We start from the raw sequence: 26251 nt of genomic DNA on the forward strand, positions 1-26251 counted from the left end.
CTTTCTGTGCTGCCTGACTCAGTTAACTCAAGATATCTGAGGTGAGTTACCGGTATTACAGCCACAATTGTTGCTTTATGAGAAATTAAATGGTACGTTATTGGTTAGTCCGACCAGACGCCGCGTTTTTACAGCGACTGGGCTGTGTAATCACTAATAGGGTCTAGTTTACTAGTTAGGCCTATGTTCACTATCATGCCCACCATGGCATGACATTACCGCAGCAGCGACCCCATACGGACAAACTGGTACTGTACTACTGTGTTACAGCGCCCCGCGACGGGGTTAGGCATGACATAAATTACAACTTACAAGATACAGTGACCCAGTGTTTTGTATTCTATTTGAAAATGACTGATGTAATTTACATAGGCCCTACACACAGCTTGTAATATGATGTAGCCTCTGCCTCTGGCTCAACCTTGACTTGAAGATTAATGTCAACGACTTATGCACTTGTCAATTGTAGTCCCGGCCCCTGGTTGACCGAAAGATCGGTCTGTATCTGTCCGTCGGGAAATGTTCCGCGGAGACTACGTCTGGCTTCACGGATCCCCTCCGTATACGGAGGACAGCGTTAATGGCAAAATATAAAAAGAGTCCTCCGGACAGACGGATCTTTCTGTCTAGGCCCGTGGTACCCGGGGATGGCCGGGACTTGCATCACACCTGCAATTTTGGGATGTACACATTACACCACCCGGCCAAGTCCCGGCCAAGTCTCCGACCGGTCGGGCAAAATTTTCACGGAAATCCCCCGCTAAGCCCCCGGCAGGCCGGGCAAAATTGAAGTTGAAATCCCCGGCTGATTCCCCGACAGTCCGGGCAATATTTGTGCAGAAATCCCCGGCCAAGTCCCGACCCTCAAGGCCCGGTCACACTGCCCAAAAGTCGCGTAAGTTTGCATGAATCACGCAAGAAATATGGTTGTGCGTGCTTGTCCGTAGAGAACTTTCGTTGATTTACGCGATGAAAATCACCGATGAATTGTGCAAGAACTACGGAAATATCACTCAAAAAAATCACTAAACCACGCACTTTCCGCGCATAGGCACGCAAAGGCCCATAAAAGGGCGAATTCGTGGTAGTGCGCGTCGACTGAGGTCCACGGAAAATCACACATAATCTGCGCTTTATCACAATGAATTGCGTATGAATCGCGCATGATTTGCACATGAACGTGATAGCGGCAACATTTTCGCAAACGATCACTGATATTCCACGCATATTTCGCGCGTTTTTCGCGTAAGAACAACGCAAACTACGCAAAAATTACTAAGTACGTAAAACAGAGGAATACTGCCTAAACTTTTACGCGAAGCCAAATTTTGAGCTGCTCAAAAACCTGGCCTTTGAGGACCTGTCACACTGCCCAAAAGTCGCGTAAACGCATGAATCACGTAAGAAATTCGAGCCTTATTTACGTGATACATGCGCAATCCAGTGCGCATTTCATGAGTTTGTCTAGGGTTCTACAACGTGGAACCTTCGTAGTTGTCTGCCGATGTGCGCCGGGTCGGCGCTTTACGCAAATTTCCGGGTTTTGAGGAGCTCAAAACTCTGCTTCGCGTAAAAGTTTACGCATTATTGCGCTGTTTTACGTAATTTTTGCGTAGTTTGCGTGGTTCTTAAGCGAACAATGCGCGAAATATGCGTGGAATATCAGCGATTATTTGCGAAAATGTTGCCGCTATCCGCGTTCACCAACGACTCTCCACTGACGATTAGCAGACATAAATAATGACGCATGTTTCGCGCTTGTATCACCTACGTATCACTGAAAATCACTGAAAAAAAAATATTGGCGTAGGCCTATGTATCTCTAAGAGAACACGCAAATAAGCGCATGTAATACTTACGAGACTGATCGATGAATCACTAATCCCATCACTAACAACTCACGTATGATTGTTGCGTGATATTTCCGTAGTTCTTGCGCAATTCATCGGTGATTTTTCATTGCGTAAATCAGCGAAAATGGTCAAATTCTCGACGGACAAGCACGCAAAACCAAATTTCTTACGTGATTTATGCGATTACGCAACTTTTGGGCAGTGTGACCGAGCCCGCATGGAATTGCGTAAAGCGCTGATCCGGCGCACATCCGCAGACAATACGATCAATCGAGGTTCCACGTCAGAAAACTTCATGAAATGCGCAAATCGCGCATGTTTCGCGCTAGGCTCTATTTTCTTACGCGACTTTTGAGCAATGTTACCGAGTCCTCAATAGCGGGGAATCGCTAGTCAAGCGAAATAATTTATGGTCACATTACCGTACTGGAAATGGTACAATCTGGCTCAATCCCGGCCAAAATTCCTCCCCCAAATGCCTGCCATTTGGTTGGAGCGAATTTCCCCCGACAAGCCCCGGTTTATTCCCCACCCACAGGGGCAAAATAAGTGAATCTCCCCCGACAAAGCCCGGTCCATTCCCGACCCATCGGGGCAAAATAATTGAATTTCCCCCGACAACACCCTGGTACATCCCCGGCCCACCGGGGCAAATTAAGTGAATTTCCCCCTACAAAGCCCGGTCTATTCCCGACCCACCCGGGCGAAAAAAGTGCTGAAATCCCCGCTCAACTTGGTTGCAAGTCCCGGCCATCCCCGGGTACCCATGGGCCGGGACTGCAATTGGCAAGTGCATTATTGATTGAGTGTGAGCGAGGCATTGTTTGCTGCTGGGGTGTGCTGCGTGTCTTCACTGTCTTCAGTCCAATTACCCTAACCCCGTCGCGGGGCGCTGTAACATTTGTCCGTATGGGGTCGCTGCTGCGGTAAAATTACCCCAGCTTACAGTCCCAGATCTACTACCAGTAGTTCTAGATCTAGCAAATCTAAATCAAGGAATAAGGCATCAGTCTGGTGTTGTTGATTGATTGATGAGGTCCAGTCATGAATAGCTTCAGTCAGTTGGGTTTCGCAAGACAGGTGTTGCCTGAATCCATGCTGGTTCTGCACAAGGATGTCATTAATGGCGAGATTTTAGAAACATGACTGAGGATAAGATGCTCCATTATCTTGCAGCACAAGCATGTCAATGATATTGGTCGATAGTTAGCTGGATTACTTTTATCGCCAGATTTGTAGATACTGGTAACCCTGGCTTTTTTCCAGACTTGGGGTAGTTTCCAATCTTGGGGTAGGACCTGCTAATTAAGTTTTACTGGTCAACTCTCAGCGGATGTCCAACACATCGGCACCCTTATGTTTTTCATTCAATAGATACTTAAAGGACAAGTTCACCTTCATAAACATAAGGATTGAGAAAATGCAACAATATTAGTAGAACACATCAGTAAATTCCAGAATAAAACCCCTACTTTTGAATCTATCCAGGCTTACTTAAATAATAATAAAGAAATAGAATATAGAATTTCTAAAAAGAAAGGCAAACTTGGTATTCATTTTCAAAAATGGAGGTTTGACATTTAATTTGCACTGTATATTTTTTCTACACGGTATTTTTGTCATATTTGTTATGTGATATTTTAAGTATCCACTTTGTTTTGCTGCACTTTTTATTATGTGATTCTGTAATTCGATTGATTTTTTTATTCTTTGCTGTAAATGGCATTTGCTTTTTACCAATAAATACTGAATGAAAAAAAAGAAAAAAAAGAAAAAAAAAAGAAGAAGAAAAAAAAAAAGAACACATCAGTGAAAGTTTGAGGAAAATTGGACAATCGATGCAAAAGTTATGAATTTTTTAAATTTTTGTGTTGGAACCGCTGGATGAGGAGACTACTACAGCTTGTGAGTCATATGCGTACAACAGTATAAAGAAAATATAAAAGAAAATTCAACATATTTTCACTTTTTTCACATAATAAAAGAGCAATTGACTTGCCTCTTTCTAAAGGCAGGGGGAATAATATTACCCATCGGTAACGAGTCAGGGGAATGTGTACTTTTTTCAAAAGATGGAATTTTGTGAAATTCTCTTCATATTTTCCTTATATTGTTGTACGCATGTGACATCTAAGTTATTCATACACTGCAGTAGTCTTCTCATCCAGCGGGTACTGCACAAAAACTTCGAAAATTCATAACTTTTGAACGGATTGTCTGATTTTCCTCAAACTTTCAATGATGTGTTCTACTAATATTGCTACATTCTCTCAATCCTTATGTTTATGAAGGTGAACTTGTCCTTTAAAATGTATCTCAAATTTGCTTGAAATTTTACTCACATGTAAAGAAAATACTCTGAGTCTGAATTCACAAGCATGCATGCACTAAAAATGTGATTTGCGGTAGGCCTACATGTATGCTTCAACTTTATATAGTTTAAGACAATTGCTTTGAATGCGTGGGTTATTTCAATTTTGATGCACTCAGTTGCGCCAAAATTTTGAAACGAATAGTCACCAGTCTCAACACCCCTACCCTCTATTGACAATACGTGTGAAATGTACATAGTCATGATTTAATGCTTTTCCAATGTGCATAATTATAAGCTACAGTATCCTTGTTTTCTTCACATACCAAGTGAAGAATACAAAACCACTGCGCGTAGTGCCGTATCATGTGTGAAAGCTCATTCTTTACGTGCAGTGCTATAAATAGAGGGGTGTCGGTTTCACTGTACAGTGTTGATGTGTTGGACACCTGCTATACTAGTTTACTTAGACCATTTGTAGACAGAAAAATCTGTCTGTCCGGAGGTGTCTTTTTATCATTTTTGACTTTATCGGAGCAGACCCTCTCCTCCGTAGGGGATCTGTTAAGCCAGACACAGTCTCCGCAGAACATATCCGCGGCGACCAGATAAAGACCCATCTTTCAGTCAACTCTCTAGTCTCTACCGCACTGCTACTGTACTACTGCCGTTTAAGTGATAGCAGTGGAAAGTGCCCCCCAAGTGCCCGCCCCTGCTCATGCTGGACGCCCCCTCTTGGAGCAAACTGCCTCCCTTCAGAATACTATTTGAAAAACATGTAACAAATCGTTTTAATATCTATACCGAAGGGCACATTCATAGTTATGTAGAGATCAGCATATTTTATCTTGAAAAGAGGGTACCGGTAACTGATAATTATAAAAAATAAAGCAGATTACGAATGAAGGTGGCAGTGACAAGGCTATTGCGGAGTAATGAATGAACAACGCTCCAGGAGGATATGAAAAGACGGCATATAAACACTGACACGAACAAGGCTGGTAAAATGGGTTGTGCTCTGGGGGCGCTTTCCACTACTACATCGTCATTTGGTCACTGTTAATATCAAAGGCAATTGTGACAAGTAGCTGCAGTTCTCTACCATAGAACTGGGTACCCTACACCCACGGGGAGGTGGGGGAGGGGTTCTACCTCCCTGGTTCTGCTGTTTGGAACTGGAAGCATTGTCAATGTGTAGGGCATAGGGCCTGGTGTCTAGGATGAATTATTTCATGATGAATGCTATTTGTGTTGCAACATTGTCAACAGGCATTAATATGATTTATGTCACTGCTCTATTTACTGCAGTTCAGGCATTTCATCATTGGACATTGCATGCAATTACATTTTGATGGTGACATGACTCACATCTTTGATAGTAAAGTAACACAGGTCTGCGGAATGAATGATGATATATTTCGCACTTAAGCCTGCTAAAACTAACTGAAAGCAGAGCTGCAACTTTTTTCTTTGTTTCAAGTGAATTCTACAATTAATGCTGCTGTGTGTGCTAGATATTGATGTGCCATGCAATCGAGAAATTACAATACAATGTAAATCAAGCTCTAGACTCTACAGGAAGAGCAACTTGTTTGTCAATTTCTTTTGTTAAAATCCACTTCAATTCTCAAGTTTACCATGTAGTTCTGTACGCTCCTTAAAGGGACGCAGTCCTCACGAAATAAAAAAAAAATATGTTGTTGTTGGTACCTCCAATGAACTTCTTTCATCAAAAACAAACTTTCAAATCACCAAATAAGCTCGTACATTTCGGTTAAAAAAGTGTGACTCTGCAAATGAGCAAGTCTTGGTGGAGAGTCATACGTCATCGATGCACAACTCTTTCCAGCAGTGTTCTGCTCGTCATCCCTAGTTATTTATAAATACATGTTTACTATTTATTTTTATATTAATTGTATATATAAATAAGCGTGAAATATTTTTTTGAAATCATAAAACCACATATTGTCACATTTTATGAAAAAATCAGATATGATCATTTTGAACACTTAATTGGTTTTCTGAGGCACGCTGTCAACTTGAGAGTAGGGCATCAATGACGTTGCACCTTTTGGCAGGCTCTTACACGATCCAGACATACATTGTACATTGTACACTATGTGAATTCAGTGAAGCAAAGCAAAACACACAAGAACACATTAGTGAATACTGAGGAAATTGAACGATACATTCTAAAGTTACAAATAGATAAAAATCAGTGATGATGTCACAGTGGTATGATGTGTAGAAAATTTGAAGAGAGTTCTGCAAAATGTTATATTGCCGTAACAAAAATTATTCTGTCAACATTTTACTTATGTTAAGGGTAGTATCATTCCATCCCAAATTTTGAAGGAGCTACATACTACAATGATATATGCAAGGTATGTGCTAATCATTATGCTAGAAACCAGCTGGGGATGTTCACATTACAACTTGGTACTTACAATTGTATGCCGTCTTAGGTGTGTAAGCAGGTTTCATGTGCAAATATTTACAGTGTCGGATTGATTTTCTTGTTTTGCTACCAGATCGCAGTGTGGCAAGGATTTTGTCGCTGCGGGATACTGAAATTATTGTAGAGTTCTGGAGCTGAAAAATACCACACCACACACACACACACACACACACAGAAGAGTCCTGAATCCCCATTAGCCTGTTTAGTTGGATAGTCATACTGGTCTTTTTAATCAGTTACGGGTACTCCTGAAATCCTGAAACCTCCTGAAATATTCAATCATTCCTGGGACAAAGTGCCATTGGACTCTAAACTCTGTGGATATTTACCTGTCTGATAAATGTGGTAGACCATAGCCTTCAGGGTTACTGGGTATATTAAATCCCTTCCCCCCCCCCCACAAACACACACACAGACACACACACACACACACACACATACACACACACACACACACACACACACACACACATCTGATTATGTCTATCAAGAGTGATAGTACAACCCGTTCACCTTTTGTCAGGTAGTGACTCCTGATGATTGGCAGCATTATTCTCAATGTCAGTTTTAGTGAATTAGAGGAACGGTATATATTGCAAATATTGGAGCCTACAGTGTGCTTATCCTCTTGCAAGGTACTGTAAAAGTGGTTTCTTTCGCAGTGGTTTTATTTTCGCGCTTTTCGCGCTTTGAGGTTGAACCGCGAATTTAACATCACGCGAAAATGTTTCGAACTCGTCGCTTGTACTACGCTAGCATTGCTGACCGCGAATTTAAACACACACGAAAAAGTCCGCACGGATGGAAACCGCGAAAGTTTTGTACGCGAAAGAAACCACTTTTACAGTACTGGTACTGTATACATGTGGATTTTCCATATTTTGCTAAGACCAGGCGTCCACTAGGGCGCGGACAAGACGCGGACAAGCCCCGGAATGCAAATTTGGTATTCCGCACTCCTTCGGGAACCTGTCCGCACGTTCCTGAACGTGTCCGCTCACTGTCCTAAACATGTCCGGGCGTTTCCGCACCTTCGGGAGAGAGAAAAATTTCCGCGTCCAAATTTTGATCGAGACCAAAATTTGGACGCGGAAATGAACTTCCTGACACCTTCGGCGACTTGTCCTGACGATGTCCTGAGGATGTCCCGCTTGTCCGGAACCCTTCCGCTCCTTCCGCACACGCTCCGGAAAGAATCCCGCGGTGTGTGGAAGCTTTCCGAATGAAAGCGGAAGACACCAGGAATGTTTTAGGACAGCGCGGAGCCGATGCGGATCTATATATGCAAGTGTCCGGAACCTATGCGGAAATTTTGTGATCGAGACACGAAAATGTCGACACTTTCCGCGAGCGTCATGCCAATGAAACGCAAAATGAGCAAGAAGGGAGGCGAGGCCCCCATGCAAATATCTCCATCACAGGCACACCTTTCGTCTAGTGATGAAGAACAGGTATATCTAAGGAATTTCCGGTCCCAGAAGGCAAAGAAGAAGGTAGTAGAGACTGTGCCAAAAGCAACCAGAAAGAAGTGAAATCAGCCCCCTAATTTCCTAGTAAGTTTGTTTTGATTTGATCTTTTCAGAAATTATTTTTCATCTGAGTGACTTTCCTGGTTCCTATTACTTACTATAGTACATTTTCCTTTATGTGGTTTTCGTATTTTATTTGCAAACGAACTATGTTGTCCCATGTGACAGCCCAGCTGAAAAATCACAAAAGTAGGTGGAAGTGCACTCAGAAAAAGAAAGCATAGAATTTTTGGCTAAATGTTAATGTATTATATAAACATGAACAAGTTGTTATTCATACGTAAATGCTTTCTAATGATACAACATATTAGAACAAAAGACAAATTCATCACACTAAAAAGCATGAATTCAATTGCAAAGATATACCTGTGGTCTCATTACAATGTAATATCTTTGAAGCCCAAAATAACAATGAAAGCTAAAGATGATGGAGGAAAATGAAGAATTTTCTGTCACTTCAAAATTCAAGTGAAATGAGAGAAAAAGCAATAAATCATGAACTCGAAAAAGTGTTAAATTTCTGTCTTTCTTTTGTTTTTGCTGAGTGTATATATTTAAGTGCGCATTAAGCATCACAAATCATTTCAGAAATATTCTTTACCTGAATGATTTTTGTAGTTGTTATTACCTGATAATATTTCTTCTCTTTTTGTTTTAGTTGCAAATAAACTCGATTGTCCAATTTGACAGCCCAGCTGAACCCCCCCCCCCCAAAAAAAAAAGTAAATTAAAGTAGGTTAAAAATATTTCCCCATTTTTACACTTCACTGACAATAGGCTAGTAAGCTCTAAGCATGAAAAAAAAATTCTCGGACTTAAAAATGTTCAAAAGTGATCAAAATAAGAGAGGGTTAGAGATGCACAAGGGTAAAAATCAGAGAAAGAAACACAAATTTAATGATTAGGATCATTTTGGCATGCTCTATACAGAAGTATCAGACAAAACTGTACCGGTATATACTTCACGATGGATAAAGCACAGGTCTAAAAAATATATAAAAATATATATATATATATAGTTATATGTATTCATCAACGGTTTATTTCTTGTGAAGAAATAAACCGTTGGTGAATATGAACTTTGTTGCAGTTTTGTTACTTATCTTTTTATCTTGCCCAAAGACTACCTATCAATATGTATATACATTTATATATATATATATATATATATATATATATATATAATATACATAAATATATATGGTTCAAAAAGTTTGCGAATATCATCCATGTGACTGTAGGCAGAGAAAAAATTGTTCTCCCAGATGAGACAAATCAAAAAAAAAAAAAAAAATGAGTCGTCAGCCGACATGCAGACAATCCTATTCTTCGACTATTGGTGGTCACATTCTATTATCAAATAATATTGACCAATCATATTAATATAATATCAGCCGCTACTGCGGAAGCACAACAAGGAGCATCAATGACGGCTAGCAGTCAAATGACCAAAAGTCAAAGTCAGCGCCAAATTTATACCTTTCCATTTTCCTGGTATTGTCCGCAGTTTGTCCGCATGCCTAACTTGTGTTGTCCGGAAGGCATCCTGATTGTCCGCGTTCATTCCTGGTGTAATCCTAGATGTTTCCGCGCTGCCCGGCTACGATTAGCATATTCCGAGGTATTTCGCGCTCTTCCGGAGTGATTCCTAGGAATGTCCGCAGTCAGTCCGCGGACAGTCAGCGGACAGTCCGCGGACAGTCCTAGAAATGTCCCAGGACAAGCCGATTCACAAAGTTATTCCGCGTCTGTCGCGGACAGGATGCCGAAATAACAAAATTTGCTTCCGCAACCCTTCCGGAGCCTGTCCGCGCCCAAGTGGACGTCCGCCCTAACAGACCTGTGCATCTTGTGTGGCTGTGACATTATGCATTGTTTCTTCATACAAGTGCAGTTCATTATGGCCTACTGCATATATGCTAAATTTGATAGCTGTATAATGTACTGTTTTAGGTTACTTTGAAGAAACAATAAATCTGTCACATCAAGTGGGACATGAACAGGTTAGACTAGCAGTCGTGCTCAATGTGTGGTATTATGTTTTACCATTAAGTCCATCAAGGGTCAAAGTTATTGTGCCCAGAGAGGGGAAGATAACAGCTTTAAAACAATTATGACTCTGCACAAGCAGGGTATTCACATGGAGTGTGCAATCTACAATACCCAGTTGTAGTCTCTCCCTACAGGAGTTCCTACAACATGTAGTTTTTAATTCCACATCCTGTTCAATTTCGACTGTAATGCAGTGAAGAATCATGAGTAAAAATCAATTTGTAGCTTCAATGAATTTCATAGCACTCCTTTCTTTCCTGATTATCAGGAAAGAAAGGAGTGCTTTGAAATCTAATGAAATTAGAAAGAAACAAGAAAAATGAAACAAGAAAAATATGTATCTCTTGCATCATAGTAGGTTGTATTGCAATAGCGCCGCAATTGAGGCTTTATGAGAAAAGGTTTGTATGCACAGAGGCCAAATCGTTAACCCTAAACATGATTTTATGGTACCTTTGTGCGAAAACCAGTGGGAGAATTGTGAGTTAGATGTCATACATGTACATTGTAAGGCAAATAAGCAGTTGGTGATTTCCCTCACTATTTCTAGTGAAAGCATGGAACTATAAAATTCTGTAAATTTCTTGTTTATTTACATTGTACAGGTTTATGAAACGTCTATCATCATATGTTGATTTTACTGTTTATCGAAGTCACTTAGTTGGAGCATGATGTGGTATTGTTTGTACAATACAAGTTGATGGGATATACATCGTACATGGTGGGAGTATACATGGTGGGCTGCCTTGGAACCTTGTCTCTTGCTTTGTCAGCATAACAAAATCAGTAGCTAGGGTCAAATGTGAACTGATTAGTGAAATTTACTATCATTGTAAACTGTTTGTAATGCAAATTCTGTTCAATGTTTGATGCTGCCTTGTACAAGTCGATGTTTGTTCTGTGCACACTGTTGGACAAAAAGGGGAGAGGCCGTGTGTTAGTCATGCTGGGGGAGAGGGGACTGCATACTTCATACAGTGTACATTACCAAAGCTCACTGTTGCGCCAGTAAAAATAAGTAGGATTTTACAAACTGTACTTGTTCAGAGTAAAGTCCCTTTGTCCCTTGCCAAAAGGCCCATGGCCAGTCAGTCAAGCGGAAGAAATAATTTCATGAAACCGTTACCAGGTTTTTATCTGTACTCAATGAATCTTGACGTTCTCTTTTGTAGCACATTTTGTCAGGTGAGGTCCTGCTTACTCCATGTGACCCACCCCAACATCATGTGAAGGCAGTCAGTAGGTGCCTGGTATTGTTGCTCACATGCCTGGCTGGTTTTCTTCCTTTCAACCACCTATTCAAGTACTGTTACATTCATAGTAGAATTCGGAGAGATTTACCATGACCTGCTGGTACGACAACGTTGTAGGGAATGGCTGAGGGCTGATGGGAGTGGTAGTTAACTTTGACTGTAACCAACTGTCATTCAGATGGTATTTGATCCGGTGAGGTGGGGTATCTCATATCTGCAATGTCCCTTGCGCTGCACATTGTGAACTTGTTACAAAATCAAAGAACAGAAGTTGTGAGGGACAACTGTGACTGAATTGAGTGGACAGAAACTTCATTTAGTTATCTAGTCAGGAGAATTGTGTACTGGGACACACTTTGTTGCTAATAAGAGCTCTTCATATCAATAGCTACATGTATCTAAACCTGCACTCATGCTATCCTTTGATCCTTTGGAAGGTGAGTGTCTGAAGTGTTCTGCTATTTTCTCATTGTACCTTTTGGGAAATAGGTAGTACTGAGATGATAGCCATGAAGAGAACTCTTAAAGGAATGATGCAGGTAGGCTTCTGTTATCCTTTTCCCCCTTCCTCTTTCTATTTTCCCTTTATAGCTTCATGGATGTGTCTTCAACTGTGAGTATATGAACTACACTGTACGCACTCCCTCATGGTGATTGTGCAGCCGTGTGGACAATGGTGGATGAGAAGGTGGACGGTATGGCTACACGCACTCCGGCCAGCCGGACCGAGGGGGCAGTCCGAAAATCAGATGCGTTGAAACCGTGGCAACAGATGATCGCCTCTGGAACAGGGGCCGTTGTCACTGCACTGACAAGTAAGTGTGTCTTTCCATGTTGGATATGGCAGAACAATCATATTCCGAGGTGAATTAGCAAACAATCATTTTTTTTTGCGATATATGCCCGTCTTTTTTTCTTTCAACTTTTCTCGAATGAGTTTTGTGCTAGCTAGACGAGAAATCTCAAACCATTCTTTGACGATCACTCTGAGAGCAAACAAAGTTCCCTATTTTCAGCTATGTCATAACTGTAGCTACAGTAACAAAGTAAACAATTTTCCTACTTTTTGGAATCTGTGAAGACTGTGCATCAAAGTGAACAGGATTTCATACGCTTTTTAGTGAAGTAATACATATTTTAAGGAATGGAATTATTGAGAGGGGGAAAAAAGAAACAAAGGATATCTTTTTAGATATGAAGAACAAACAATTTTATAATGTAAAGAATTATTATTCAGGTTCCAAAAGTTGTTTGTTGTTTTGATACATCATGTTAATGGCAGCCCATGAAAAATGCACAACTTAGAAAACAGTAAAGTATGAAATGAATTCATGCCACTTTTGCTGTAATCAATGTCAACCTATCAGGCTAATCTGTAAGATGTAAATTTTTTCTTCAATGCAGTGACTCCACTGGACGTTGTCAAGATTCGTCTGCAGGCTCAAGCCAAGCCAATGAAGAGTGGTAAGTTCTCATCATATGCATATATGTGACCCGCTACAACAAAATGATCCTAAAGTCGGGCGAGGTCGATTATTTGAAAATTGCATTATATAATCCCTTAATCTTTCTGCTTTAAATTGATATATAACACATTTTATAAAAATAATCGGCTGCGGAGATATCGATGTTTAAAAGAGAGCATGTCGAGAAGTCTGGAAAATCACTGTTTCAAGAAAAGCGCCGTAAAAGTCTTCCTTTTGACGCAATCGCGATCAAGGGACAGGCAAGTCAGTTTTCACCTCTGGACAATAGAAGGTAAGGCCTAGCAACCCCCGAAGAGTTCATTCAAGCACATCAGCGTCGGCGGTCTCCTCACCAACCAATCAGTGACCAGGGGCCCGTTTCATAAAACTTGTCCTCACCAACTGTGACAATCAGTGACCAGGATGTGAGAAGCGGCTGAGCATAGCTCACCCCGCCCGCACGCACCAGTCGACTGGGCAGTGAGCGAGCTTCACGCTTCGGTCAGCAGCAAGCAGCAAACTGACCAATGAGATCACTCTGGTCGTTGTTAGGGGCGGAACCTATCTGCAACGCTCAATCCAAATTTTCAAACCAGTTTCTGCTTCGTTGAAACGCCAAAAAACATGGCTCAGAAAAACGCTATTTTTGGTCTTTCCTTTGATCATTATACCCCCGCCAAACGAAGTTTGAAGGGGGTATATAGGAATCAGCGGACGGTCGGGCGGTCGGTCGGGCGGTCGGGCGGTCGCGGTCGGTCGGGCGATCGGTCCGTTGCAAATCTTGCGTCGCGAACTACTTCCTCAGTTTTCAACCGATTCCCATAAAACTTGGCACAGATGTGTGCCTTGGGTTGTAGATGTGCAAGACATATTTTTTGACAGTACCCAAAAGTACGTTGCCATGGTAACGGCATATTATGGGCAAAAATGGGTACAAATCTTGCGTCGCGAACTCCTCCCACAGTTTTTGATCAATTTTTATGAAATTAGGTACAGATGTTCGTCTGAATATGTCAATGTGCAAGACACATATTTCCGCAGTAGCAAAAAGTGCATTGCCATGGTAACGGCATGTTATTGGTAAAATATAGGGCAAAATGCTTCATGGCAAAACTGCTTCATCAGTGTTCTTCCAATTCTCATGGAATTCATATTGAATGTTTGTCTTAGGATATAGGTCAGCATGACACATTTCTTGACAGTGACAAAAAGTATGTTGCCATGGTAACAGCTCACATATTATGAGCCAAAATGATGGAAAATTTTGTGTTGCAAACTACTTCCTCAGTTTTTGCCCAATTGCCATGAAACTTGGTACAGATGTGTGCCTTTGGTTGTAGATGTGCAAGACGCATTTTTTGACAGTACCCGAAAGTACGTTGCCATGGTAACGGCATATTAATGGCAGAAGATCAAGGAAAGATCTTGCGGATTTAACTACTTCCTCAGTTTTTTGACCAAAGCTTATAAAATGTGGCACACACCTTGATCTTGGTGGGAAGATGTGGAAGACATATTTTTCGGACGTGTCGGAAGCTGCGTTGCCATGGTAACGGCATATAAATGGCAGAAGATCAAGGAAAGATCTTGCGGATTGAACTACTTCCTCTATTCGACTGAAGCTCATGAAATGTGGCACACACATTGGTCTTGGTGGGAAGATGTGCAAGACATATTTTTTGGACGTGTCGGAAGCTGCGTTGCCATGGTAACGGCATATTAATGGTGGAAGAACAAGGAAAGATCTTGTGGATTGAACTACTTCCTCAGTTTTTGACAAAAGCTCATGAAATGTGGCACACAATAGTCTTGGTGGGAAGATGTGCAAGACATATTTTTCGGACGTGTCGGAAGCTGCGTTGCCATGGTAACGGCATTTAAATGGCAGAAGATCAAGGAAAGATCATTCCTTGGGTAAGACTGTCGTCACGGGGTGGGGGTATTAATCACCTTAAGTGATATTTCTAGTTTTGCTTCAAAATTTCGACAGATGATAGAAGACATGTTAGACTCCAATAATATATCAAAATCAGAAAATTGTAAGTTTTAACCAATTTTAATGCTCTGACTTCAAACTTGATTTTCACGGCTTCGACCGTGCGCGACTTTAGGACCTTTTTGTTGTAGCGGGTCACATATACATACACTCAACAAAAAAGGAAGTTCCCCCCTAGCATTTTTGGATATATCTCAAAAAGCGTTTTACCGATTTTCATAATTCAAACGGGAATGGATAGGGAATTTTATTACTCATAACATGAATGGCATATCATTGCCTTCAGATATCATTATTGGTGTGAAAAAAAATGCACTTTATGTCAAAATGCATGGGAAAAAAAGTTGCACTTTAGTGATTTGCATGGACTTTTACACAAATAATCAAACAATCACTCATGATTCTGAACTTATAAGCATGGTTTATTGCATATTTCTCTATCTCTTTCTTTTCATAAGCATACAGTGAAGTATTTCATAAATAATATGTCCACCATCTGCTTCAATGACCAGCCGGCATCTCTTCCTCATATTGTTAATTAAAGTTTGTACTTGGCGCTGCTCAATGTTGGCCCATGCTCTCTGCAAGATGTGCTGAAATTCTTGCAGTGAAGTGTCATCTTTCACCTTCTTGCTCACTTTCTGCTTGAGTTTCCTCATGGCATTGGGCGAAACCCCAAGGAATTATGAAATTTACTGGTCTGACATGACTGGTAAAATAATAATAATAATAATAAAATTCTTGGGGCCAGTCAAAAAAAAAAAAGAAGAAAAAAAAAACAGAATGGGACCTGTAGATTTTACGTTCAGACTAGTAAACAATGTAGAAACTGGGTATCTACTGGTCCAACAGGAACATGTTGGACCAGCAGAAAAAATGTGTTGGTGTGCATTGCTGAGATACAGAAATATTTTGTCAGGCTGGCATCTTTAAACTAGAGTGAGTCAATACTGTAAAACATGATATATTCGCGACATGAAATTTTCGTGAATTGGAGCCGACAGCCATTTTCTTGGCATGAAATTTTCGCGAAGTGCCACTGGTGTTCAATGCATGTAGTGTAGACAAAACATTTCGCGTGCATTTTAATTTCGCAAATTTTGGCGCTCGCGAAATTCGCAAAATTAAAATGCACGCGAAAATTCCTCGTTTTACAGTATGCATCTCCTGAAAAAAAAAAAAATATATATATATATATCTGGCAATGATCATGACACACTTTGACTGGTATGAACAATATGTTTTATTTTCAGTCTGGAGTCATCTTTTATGTCATGATCCTGTATAGATTATAGGTTATAAATCACCAGGTTTTTATGTGGAGGCTTCATTGAGTTTTCTTCTGACCATCTTTCTGCATGGTTTTGAAATTGCTTCAGTGTTAAAAAATTATATTTAATTCTCCTGAAATGTTGTCATAGTTAGTAAATTGGAAAGAAGATGTGCTTCAAATGATTTCCCTATTTTCCTTTCCCCCTCCCCCCCCCCCCAACCCCCTCCATCTTTTCGTTAATCTCAAAACCCAGGTCAGTGCTTCATCTACTGCAATGGACTCATGGACCATGTCTGCACATGTTTGAATGGGGCACAGCCTGGTACCCTCAAACCATGGTACAAGGCCCCCAGCCACTTCACTGGAACGCTGGTGAGTGGGCTTTCTTTCTTTTGAGCCACTCATACCCTTTGTGTTGAGAGTTAAAAAGTATTTTTCTCTGCTGGTCCACACTTATATACTTAATGTCCTCATGATATCCTCCACAAGGCGTTTGTTTTGTTTCTCTTTTTCTTCATTTTAGAACATTTCAATGGTAATATTTGAATTCAACTGCATGCTGCTGCTGCAAATTTACATTTCTTGTGGAATACATCGTGAAAGGCCATGAGAACTTTTTCAAGTACATGGTTTTCTCTTTGAAATACCTTGAAGATATGAGAAATAATTCTGAATCCTCATTTACTCTCTAGCCATGCAGTTATATGTTTTCTACATGAAGTACATGAATGGTTGTTACCAAACCCCAAAGTACATATCTGAGACAGCGACTCAAGTACTACCTTTTTCCCAGAAATAATTGTCATAATTATCATGATTTGTACTTAACCATCTGCATGCCATACTAATTACCTGTCCGTAGGTTTGTCTGTGAAATTTATACACATTTGACTGTTTAGCATAGAAAGGATTAAGCATGAGGTCTCATTGTGTCAACATTGGATGTGATAGATGTAATCTTGAACTTGACCATTCTCACTTGATGATGTGTTTGCAGGATGCATTTGTAAAGATCACAAGGAATGAGGGCATCTTCAAGCTATGGAGTGGGCTCTCTCCAACACTGTAAGTTTTTTGTTTAGAAAAAAAATCTCTGTTTATCAAGTGTCTACTCCGTATGTTGTTCATGGACAACAAAATGTCACAGAATTTCCACCAGTCTGTCCAATTCTCAATCGCATGCAAGCGGCAATAATGCCTTGACAATTGTTGTTTCTAGATACTGTATCGAATCCTGGCTATGTTTCAAAACACATGCCTGTGACAATTTTATACCCTTTATATAGCTTTTCCTTGTACAATGTATATCCATTGCAAAGCTGAAAGAAAGCATGAAGTGCTAACATGAATTCTTTGTGTTGTTGCAATGTCTTGAATCAAATTGTAATTAGTGTAATTTTCTGGAAATTTTTTAGTTTATTTGTTCAATTCCATGCACAGGATAGATACCCTTTCAGTTAAAGACTGATTTTCAATGGGGTCCATATGAAAAAATTCATGGTGTACAAGATAAAATGGTGTACAAGATAAAAAGATGGAATAGAGGTTAGAGGTAGATAGAGGTAAATGGTATACAAGATTTTAAAAAAAAAATAGAAAATAGAGATTATCAAACTCATTTTGTCCCTTTTTCCCCCCCTGAAAACCTGATGCACAATTACAATCTTTTGATGGGTACCTTTTCTCCTTACCTAGCTCAGTGTGTCTATTTAGTATGTTATTGATATAATAATAATAATAATAGTGGCTACTTGTATAGCGCACAGGTCCACTTTTCAGTGCTCATGGCGCTTCAAAAATGAAAAGATATCATATATTTACATGCATATACACAGGGCTCGACACTAACGGTAGCCCGGTGGCCCGGGGCCACCAAAAATGAAAGTCGGGCCACCAAATTTCAGAAAAGGGCAAATTTGGTGGCCCACCTCGTGCCACCAAAATTTTTTGAAAAGTGTGTCAATAAATTCGTAACTTTTTGCGCCGGAAATACATAAATGCATGCAGTGAGTGTGCGACTTATCCCCCCCGCCCCCCCCCCCCTCCAAAAAAAAAATCATCAATTTTTTTTTCGGGCCACCAAATTTTTCTCTCGGGCCACCAACAATTTGAAATTGATGATTTTGTTGGCCCCATCGGGCCACCGAAAGATAAAGTTAGTGTCGAGCCCTGATATACATATTCAAACATTTCAACAAATAAGAAAATGTACAAAAACAAATATATACCAAATAAAGAATACAACATATACCAATTAAAAATAAGATATTGATCCAATATTAATGACATACAGCAATTACAGTCCTCAGTATGAAAGGAACAGATAACTTTTAAGTTTGGATTTGAATGACTCTGTAGATGACAGTTCCCTTAAATGAAGAGGTAACTGATTCCACAATTTTGGTCCCATAACGGAAAAAGCACGATCACCATACCCATGTTTTACTCTGGGTGTTTGGAGTAAGAATGCATCTGATGATGAACGTTGCCTTCGTGTCGGATTGTATTTTTGAACAGAATTACTTATGTATATTGGGAAAAAAGAATGAACTGAATGATGTACTAATAACAGAATCTTGAAAATAATCCTTTTTTCTACAGGTAACCAATGTAAGGAACGGAGAACTGGTGGCATGGAATCAAACTTATTAGTAAAAGTTAACAATATGTAGATAATGTTTGTTTTGCTTTATTTTGTGTGTGTATGCAGGGTGATGGCGGTACCAGCCACTGTCCTATATTACACCAGCTACGACCAGCTCAGGTACCACCTGGGCTTTGAGCAGGGTATCAATGGACAGTACTGGAAGCCCATGGTGGCAGGGGGCACAGCAAGATGTGAGTACATTGATGCTATTACCCAAGTAGCACCTAAATGGTCTACAGCCATTTCTCCTTTTCATTGATGTTGTGTCGGTGTGATCATTCGCATGACTTGTGTCATCATGATTTATGGCTCTGTCAGTATGGATATTCATACATGTATGTCTGTAAACGGCCAAGAACAATTTGTATTTTGTTTTGCTTTATATTTGTGTGGTTTTTTTTTTAGTTCCGGGCAGATGGAAGTAATTACATGAAATTCTGCTGTGGCCAGGATTCACATTTATGTAACTTTTGTTGGTATGAAATGTAAAATTAAGTTCACCAAAGAGAGTTTCTATGACTTGTTTTATAGGAGAATGGTTTTTATTTTTATCACAGCCAGAGGTTAGACCTATGTTTGATCATAAAGGCTTGTGAAGTGTATCATATTAGTCAGGAGTCTCAGGTGGCAACTCACTTGAATTTGGTTGGCTGGGCACATGACACAATGTTGCCTGTGTGGAGAAATTTGTCATTGTCCCATCAACACTTCTCCTCCCAGTGTTTGCCTGCAGTGTGATTGCCCCTCTGGAGCTCATCCGAACCAAGATGCAATCGCGACCCCTGACCTACCGAGAAATCGTTGACTGCGTCCAGCGAGCGGTGGGAGAGGACGGCATCATGTCCCTCTGGCGGGGCTGGAGTCCGATGGTCTGGAGAGATGTTCCCTTCTCAGGTGAGCTCTGGTTTGCTGTTAACTTCCACCATAGTGTTGTACAGATAGTACTTTGAAGGGAAAACTTCAGTTTTTATATGCCGGCAGAACTGTCGATTTTTTGCTCTTATATATACACTTACGCACAAGAAATGTGTGAAATTAAGCTATGATAACATGATTTCCATTGGGTGATGACAAAAATTTGAAATATTGGCCAAAATGATATGCCAGAAATGCTACAGTCTCTGAGTATACCTGATCATGGTTGCTACATTATTTTTTTATAATCGATTATCAATATTTGACAAATCAGTCCACAGCAGTATCCACCAATCTTTCACGGTAGGGTGAATGGCATGCAACTTGTGAGAAAGTATAATTGCAAGGGCATGATATATCATCACGCAACATTCTACCTACCAACTACTGAATGGGGAGGGTGCTCCTGGGGGGTGTTTCATCAATTTAGTCAGCGCTGACAAGTTGTCAGTCTCTGACAATTTCAGCAAAATCTTTGGTTTTTGATTGGCTGAGATGCTCTGGTCACTGACTGTTACTATGGTGATTGTCAGAGACTGACAACTTGTCAGCACTGACTAACTTGATGAAACATCCCTGGGGGGGGGGGGGGGACATTTCATGAAGCATTTTGTCCGACTACTTAGTCGGACAAATTTGCTCTCAGCCAATCAGATGCAAGGATTTCAGTAACTTTTAACAGTTTTGTCAGACGAAATGCCTGACAAAACGCTTCATGAAATGCCCCTCATCCTGGCAAATCACATCAACCAGACAAGTTTCTAGATGGAGTCTTTCGATATATTGCAAGCAAATTCCAAATGGTTGAAGATGAATTTTGAGCCCTTCTGAGAACTATGTTTTGGTTTTAAACTGGTATGCTATCATTCACTTGACAATTTCCTCAAAAACAGTTCTGATTGAGAATGAATGCCTAAAGCTTGTCAAGGAGATTGTTTTAGGGGTCACATTGGGTGCATTTATCAACTCGTTTTCTCGGCAGAAACAGGTTTTCCAAACAGCTTTCAAGGAATTTTTTACAAGTTGATAAACGCAAAGCTGTTTTGAAAGCCCTTTCGGAAAGCCTTTTCGAAAGCAGCAAATTTGTGCTTTCCGAAACAGGTTTCCTAAACAGGTTTCCAGAAACCTGTTTCTAGAAGCCTTCTGAAGCGAGATAAACGCAAGGCTGTTTTGAAACGGCTTTGTACTGCAGTTACGAACCATGCACACCTTATATGACCTCTTCTCCTCGGGTCGAATTTGCGCAATGCAGCTGTGCAGTGACAGGCCAGTTATCGTGTTCGCGAAGAGTTGATAAACGCAACTATTTTGGAAGCCCTTTCTAAAGGGCTTTAGAAACGGCTTTTGAAAGCCGTTCAAACGGGAAAGTTGATAAAAGCAGCCTTTGTAGAAATAGCAGGTTTGTATGCAACTTATCATTGCTGTTTGTATTGATATCAAGAGACAGCATATACGCAAAACACATACATACATATGAAAATAATACGTATATATATATATATATATATATATATATATATACACACACTCACACATGTACAAATATGCATTGTAGATACACATGTCATCTTCAGCAAAATTGTAAGGTTACTTAGAAAATACACAGGTTTTTGTGAAGATGCATTGCATTCTCAAATATTGTCACAGCCGTGTTCACACGAGAGGACAGTATAATGTTATCATGTGTTCCATGTTTTGTTTTGTTTTTTTTCCAGTGGTGCTGTGGTTGAGCTATGAGCTGATGAAGGCCAAGCTCTGTCAGGACTATGGAGTGAAGACACCCACATTCACAATGGCATTTACAGCAGCAGCAATGTCAGGAACAGTGAGTTGATCGTTTCTTGTCTGTTCAAAGGTGCAACAACAACAACAAGATTAAAAAAAACAAATTTTGAAATCTAAACTTGGATGTTGTCATTTGCGAGCTTGTGCCTGATCTTTTCAGTTCTGATGTTTTCTCAATCTCCAGTTTTGCAAGAATTTTTGCACCCAATATAATGTGAATTTTGCAACTTTTGTGCATATGAATAACATGCTCAAGAAAGAAGATGGTACTCCTTTGAAATATTGAAAAAAAAGAGAAGATATGTTTGTCATCAAATCTCAATTATTCTCTGTTATGCTATTCCTTCTGTGTGTTTTTGCCTGACAAAAAGCAGTTAAGGAATGATGAGATAGGCCGTAGGATTTATTTCTGTGAAAACGCTGAATTTGACCTCTGCAGAAGATAGTTACAGAACAAACACTGGCAAACATAGTGCTTTCTATGAACAGGGCAGTGCCAATGTGCAATGAATTTGATCTGGTGTTGTGTGTTTGTGAGCATGTCTTAACAAAGTATCAAATAAACAAATGAAACTCAAAGAATCTGAGTAAGCATCATTAACCCGTTGAGGATGGGCTTATTTTGCTACAACACACATTTTCCATAGACACCTACTTGAGTATAATCGGGACTCGTCCTCAACAGGTTAACAAGCTCTGTGTTATGAATGTGACAGTGTTGAAAGTTGTTATGCTCTCTGGATTGTTTTCTGTGACCATGTTCCTCACACTTTGCCTTCGCAGATAGCAGCTGTCTTGACACAACCCTTTGATGTGATAAAGACACACAGACAGATTGAACTTGGCGAGCTTGGGGAGATGAGAAAAAGTGAGCAAAGATCACATAGATTTCTTATACCACAGGAGTTTGTGTATCGGTACTTCAACACTAAAAGCATACTTTTCAGGGATGTCAAGTAATTTTATGTTTTGAGTGTGCATTAACTCCCCCACACAATAAAATCTTTAAAAACACTTTTAATGAGAGATAACTTTGCCCCCAAATTGCTTCAAACAGCAATCTATTAGAATTTTTGCGAAGCTGAAAATTGTTTGGGCAACATATGTAACACTAGGCAGAAATCTATGTACAAAAACATATGAAGGTCAATTGATAAATGTTCTCTGAAAATTTGTTGTTTTTCAACTGAATGGCCAGATATTGATTAGAAAAGATAATAACAGCCCCTAAAACTCTATCGAATATCATGTTACGTACAATTTACGCACTTAGTGGGGAACGTATGTATCATGGACAGACCAAACTGTGGCAATCGGTCATGATTGTGATTTTGAATGTAGTGATGCTTATGTTTTAGAAAGGAAAAAAAAAACAGAATATGGAAGTTTCGGTGGTAGAGCCAAGAATGATCAAGTTTTCGATTTGTTTGATGCCGTTGCACTGAGGTGCGTCAGATGAAAGAAATATTCATAAAATGGATTTTGCTTGTCTAATCTCATATGTGGAAGGTTGTCTGTGAATGAAACTCACAAGGTACAGTTGCAAACAATTAACATTTCAGTTGCAACGAGCCACACTGATTTCAGATGCAACACAGACGCTAAGAGGAACATCACAGTGCAGTATAATGCCTTGTTTTTTGTTTTAATGCCTCTGCTTCAAAGGGTTCTGGAGGCGTTATTCACGTCAGGGTGTGTGTTATGTTGTATCTGTATTGACTCCATGATGTCTTTTCTCTTTTATCTTTCCCCAAGGTGCCTCCAGTAGCACTGTAGACATCGCAAAGAAGCTGTATGCTGACAGGGGAATCAATGGCCTTTATGCAGGTAACACAACAACTTCTCACAGTATCAGTGTATGAAATGCAGTGCATGAAAAGCTGTATAGTTGTTACTTTTGCCTTTAAATTGAAAATTAGATATTTGAACACATGTGCAAAATCAAAACAGATGCTATATTTAGGAAACAAAAGAAACAAGGGATGTTATCATTAATAATGAAGTTACAACATATCTGTTTAAAAGAAATAGGAAAGAGAAAAGAACAATCCTGACATTGAGCAAATTCTCGGAAAGCATATAATTTTCTGAAGCTAAATGAATTTCCTTGTGTTTTTGCCAACTTACATAAATAACTGAATTTTATAACTCACCCCCCCCCCCCCGACCCACAGGAAACCTGTCTACCAGCTTTCTCCATTCTTCTCGCTTTTCTGATTTCCTCATAGCATCGCTCAGCATCAAACCTGTTCACTCCCGAAAGTCATCCTCCTTTCTCTCTTAGTCTGCCATTCCTCCCTCCTTTGCTCTGTGCCTTTGCAGGACAGATCTTGTGATGTGTCCCAATCAGCGCAACATCCATCTTGATCTTTTAATATAGTGATATTTTTCGTATTGCTAACGTTAGTTTTTTCCACTTGTCTGCATCCTGCACAGGTACTTTACCGAGACTGGCCAAGATCACCCCAGCATGTGCCCTCATGATCGGCTCGTACGAAATGGGGAAGGCCTTCTTCCACGGTCACGGTAGATAGTCTCAACCAAGCATGTCATTCAGCTTTTTTGCACGCAGCCGCCGCCCACCTCAAACACATTAGAAGGATGACGTAGCCACCTCCAGTAGCTGCAGAGAAATACCAATTAAAGAGGCAGAACTTCAAAGCACAGAACTCATAGACGATGACGGTGGATTCAGGATAACTGCCGGTAAAAATTTTTGCCTCCGAACCCGACATCTGTTTTGGGGCAATATGTTTCATGCCAACACTCCCTTTGCTCTGACCCATGAAAGGTGGAAGAGGCATTATATTTTCTGTTGCATCCAAATTTCCTTTATAATAGATATTCCTCTGTAGACATTTGACCCTCTAAACTTAACATACCGGTAACTTCTCTTTCTAACTCATGGGGAGCATATTCATTGAGAGCATATTTTAGCTTACTGTAGTCATTTTTTTTTTAATACTTCAGATTATAAGATGAGAATGACTTCAAAAATAGTCTGTGCCTTGTTTGAATATTGGTTATGATTGGAATGAATACCCAGGGGTACTTGCAGACAAGCAAGGTGTAAGATGTGCAATGTGTTCCTGCTAGTTCAGACTAAAAAAGGCCACAAGCAATACGCCGGTTGAGATGAAGTTCCATTTTTCTTTTCTTGTCGGGCCATTCAGTTACACTATCACTTCCTCAGACGTCAGAGTAATGCTTCCAATACAAGGCACAATGCAGAGTTTGCTGTTTTTGTGTTTATGTAGAGAGGAACAACAGAACATGATACCAGCGATTTTTTATCAGATTTGGCTACCAGGGTTTTAATCTTCAGGTAAAGAGAAAAAATACAAGGTGAAATTTAAATCATGTATTGTTTATTATCTTACCTATATCTATGAGAGCCAGAATTTTGCAAGTTTCTGGCAAAATTTCTGCTAGATTAAAAGAAAAAAAGAGAGATATTGGATGATGGGTATGTTTTGTATGATCTGTCTCCAATTCCAGTTCAGTTTTATGGTGTAATTTTATTAGCTGTGTGGTATCTTGTTCCTCATCATACCTCGAAAGCTGAAAGAAGCATCTTCTTGCATGGCTTTAAACCATTTTGTGTCCTTACAAATCTATTTTAGTTTTCCATCCTTAACATGCACTTGTAAAAGATGTGGACGAATGCTTCTCAGTATTACACTAATGCAGCTGTGTCAGATGTGTTGTTGTTGTTTTTTGTGCTGATCTCATTTTGAACAATGTGGCATGGCTGTTTGTCTGCCCTGCAGTAGCCTTCATAAGAGGGAATTTCCTAGTCTTAGGAAGATAGAAATGACATTCTCCTACTGTACGATTCAGGGCAAAATGGTGGTCAATACAAAAGAAAGAAAGGAGAGAAAGAAAACAGAAAAGGTGGTCGGAGGCATTATATTTTCGGGTCGTCCGTCCGTCCGTCCGTCGGTACGTCCGTCCGTCCCATTTTGTTTTTGTCAATATCTCTAGAACCGTGTGGTGGTTTTACATCAAACTTGGTATGAGGGTATATCCTGGGGGGATAATACTTTGTTTGGATTTTAGGGTCACGGGGTCAAAGGTCACAGGTTATTTTGTGAAAAAAAAGGTTGAAAATTCATGTTTTTCTCCATATCTCGCAAATGGTCCAAGGTATCTTCATGGAACGTAGTATATATGCTTGTTCCAATGGGCAGTGATTATCTAGGGAAGTTGGGGGTCATGGTTCAAAGGTCAGGGGTCAAAGGTCAAGGTCAACTCTTCAAAATATCACTACTTTCCTTATATTTATGCAATGCCTGAAGGTTTTTTTTTTAAAAACTTGATGTATACAGGTATTACCCAATATATATTCTGTGGGAAGTTTCTTGCCAAAAGGTCAAAGGTCAAAGGTCAAGTGAAAGTGCTGAATTGTACTTTTTCCTCCATATCTCAAAAGTAATTCAAGGTATCATCATGAAACTTACATATTTATGCATGTTCAACCTAACAGTGATTCTCTTTGGAACTGTGAGGTCAAAGGTCAAAGGCCAGGTTTAGGTAATGCTTTTTTCCCATTTGATACTGAAATTATGCTTTTTCTCAATACCTTGAAAATTACTCAATGCATAAACGTATAAAAAGGTCAAAAGTCAAGTAAAAATCATCAGTTCCCCAAATACCTGCACTCTTACATTTTAATCATTCATCCAATTGAACCTAGTCCTAGGAAAGTGAACA

General features: G+C 39.9%; 1 protein-coding gene across 1 annotated transcript; it reads left to right on the top strand.

Moving 5' to 3' along the window:
- On the top strand, window positions 1-25429 carry LOC139710864 (mitochondrial glutathione transporter SLC25A40-like). Its single transcript, XM_071622787.1, has 11 exons — window positions 1-41; window positions 12048-12271; window positions 12861-12920; window positions 16445-16563; window positions 17189-17256; window positions 18902-19029; window positions 19559-19732; window positions 21469-21578; window positions 22322-22406; window positions 23294-23365; window positions 23975-25429. The coding sequence occupies exons 2-11, from the start codon at window positions 12130-12132 to the stop codon at window positions 24070-24072; spliced, it is 1056 nt and encodes a 351-aa protein (XP_071478888.1). The 5' UTR covers window positions 1-41; window positions 12048-12129; the 3' UTR covers window positions 24073-25429.
- Window positions 25430-26251: the final 822 nt, after the last annotated feature.

This window comes from Diadema antillarum, unplaced genomic scaffold (assembly GCF_040938485.1).
Source record: "Diadema antillarum isolate AM-2024a unplaced genomic scaffold, OU_Dant_1.0 seq00001580_RagTag, whole genome shotgun sequence".
NCBI lineage: Eukaryota > Metazoa > Echinodermata > Echinoidea > Diadematoida > Diadematidae > Diadema > Diadema antillarum.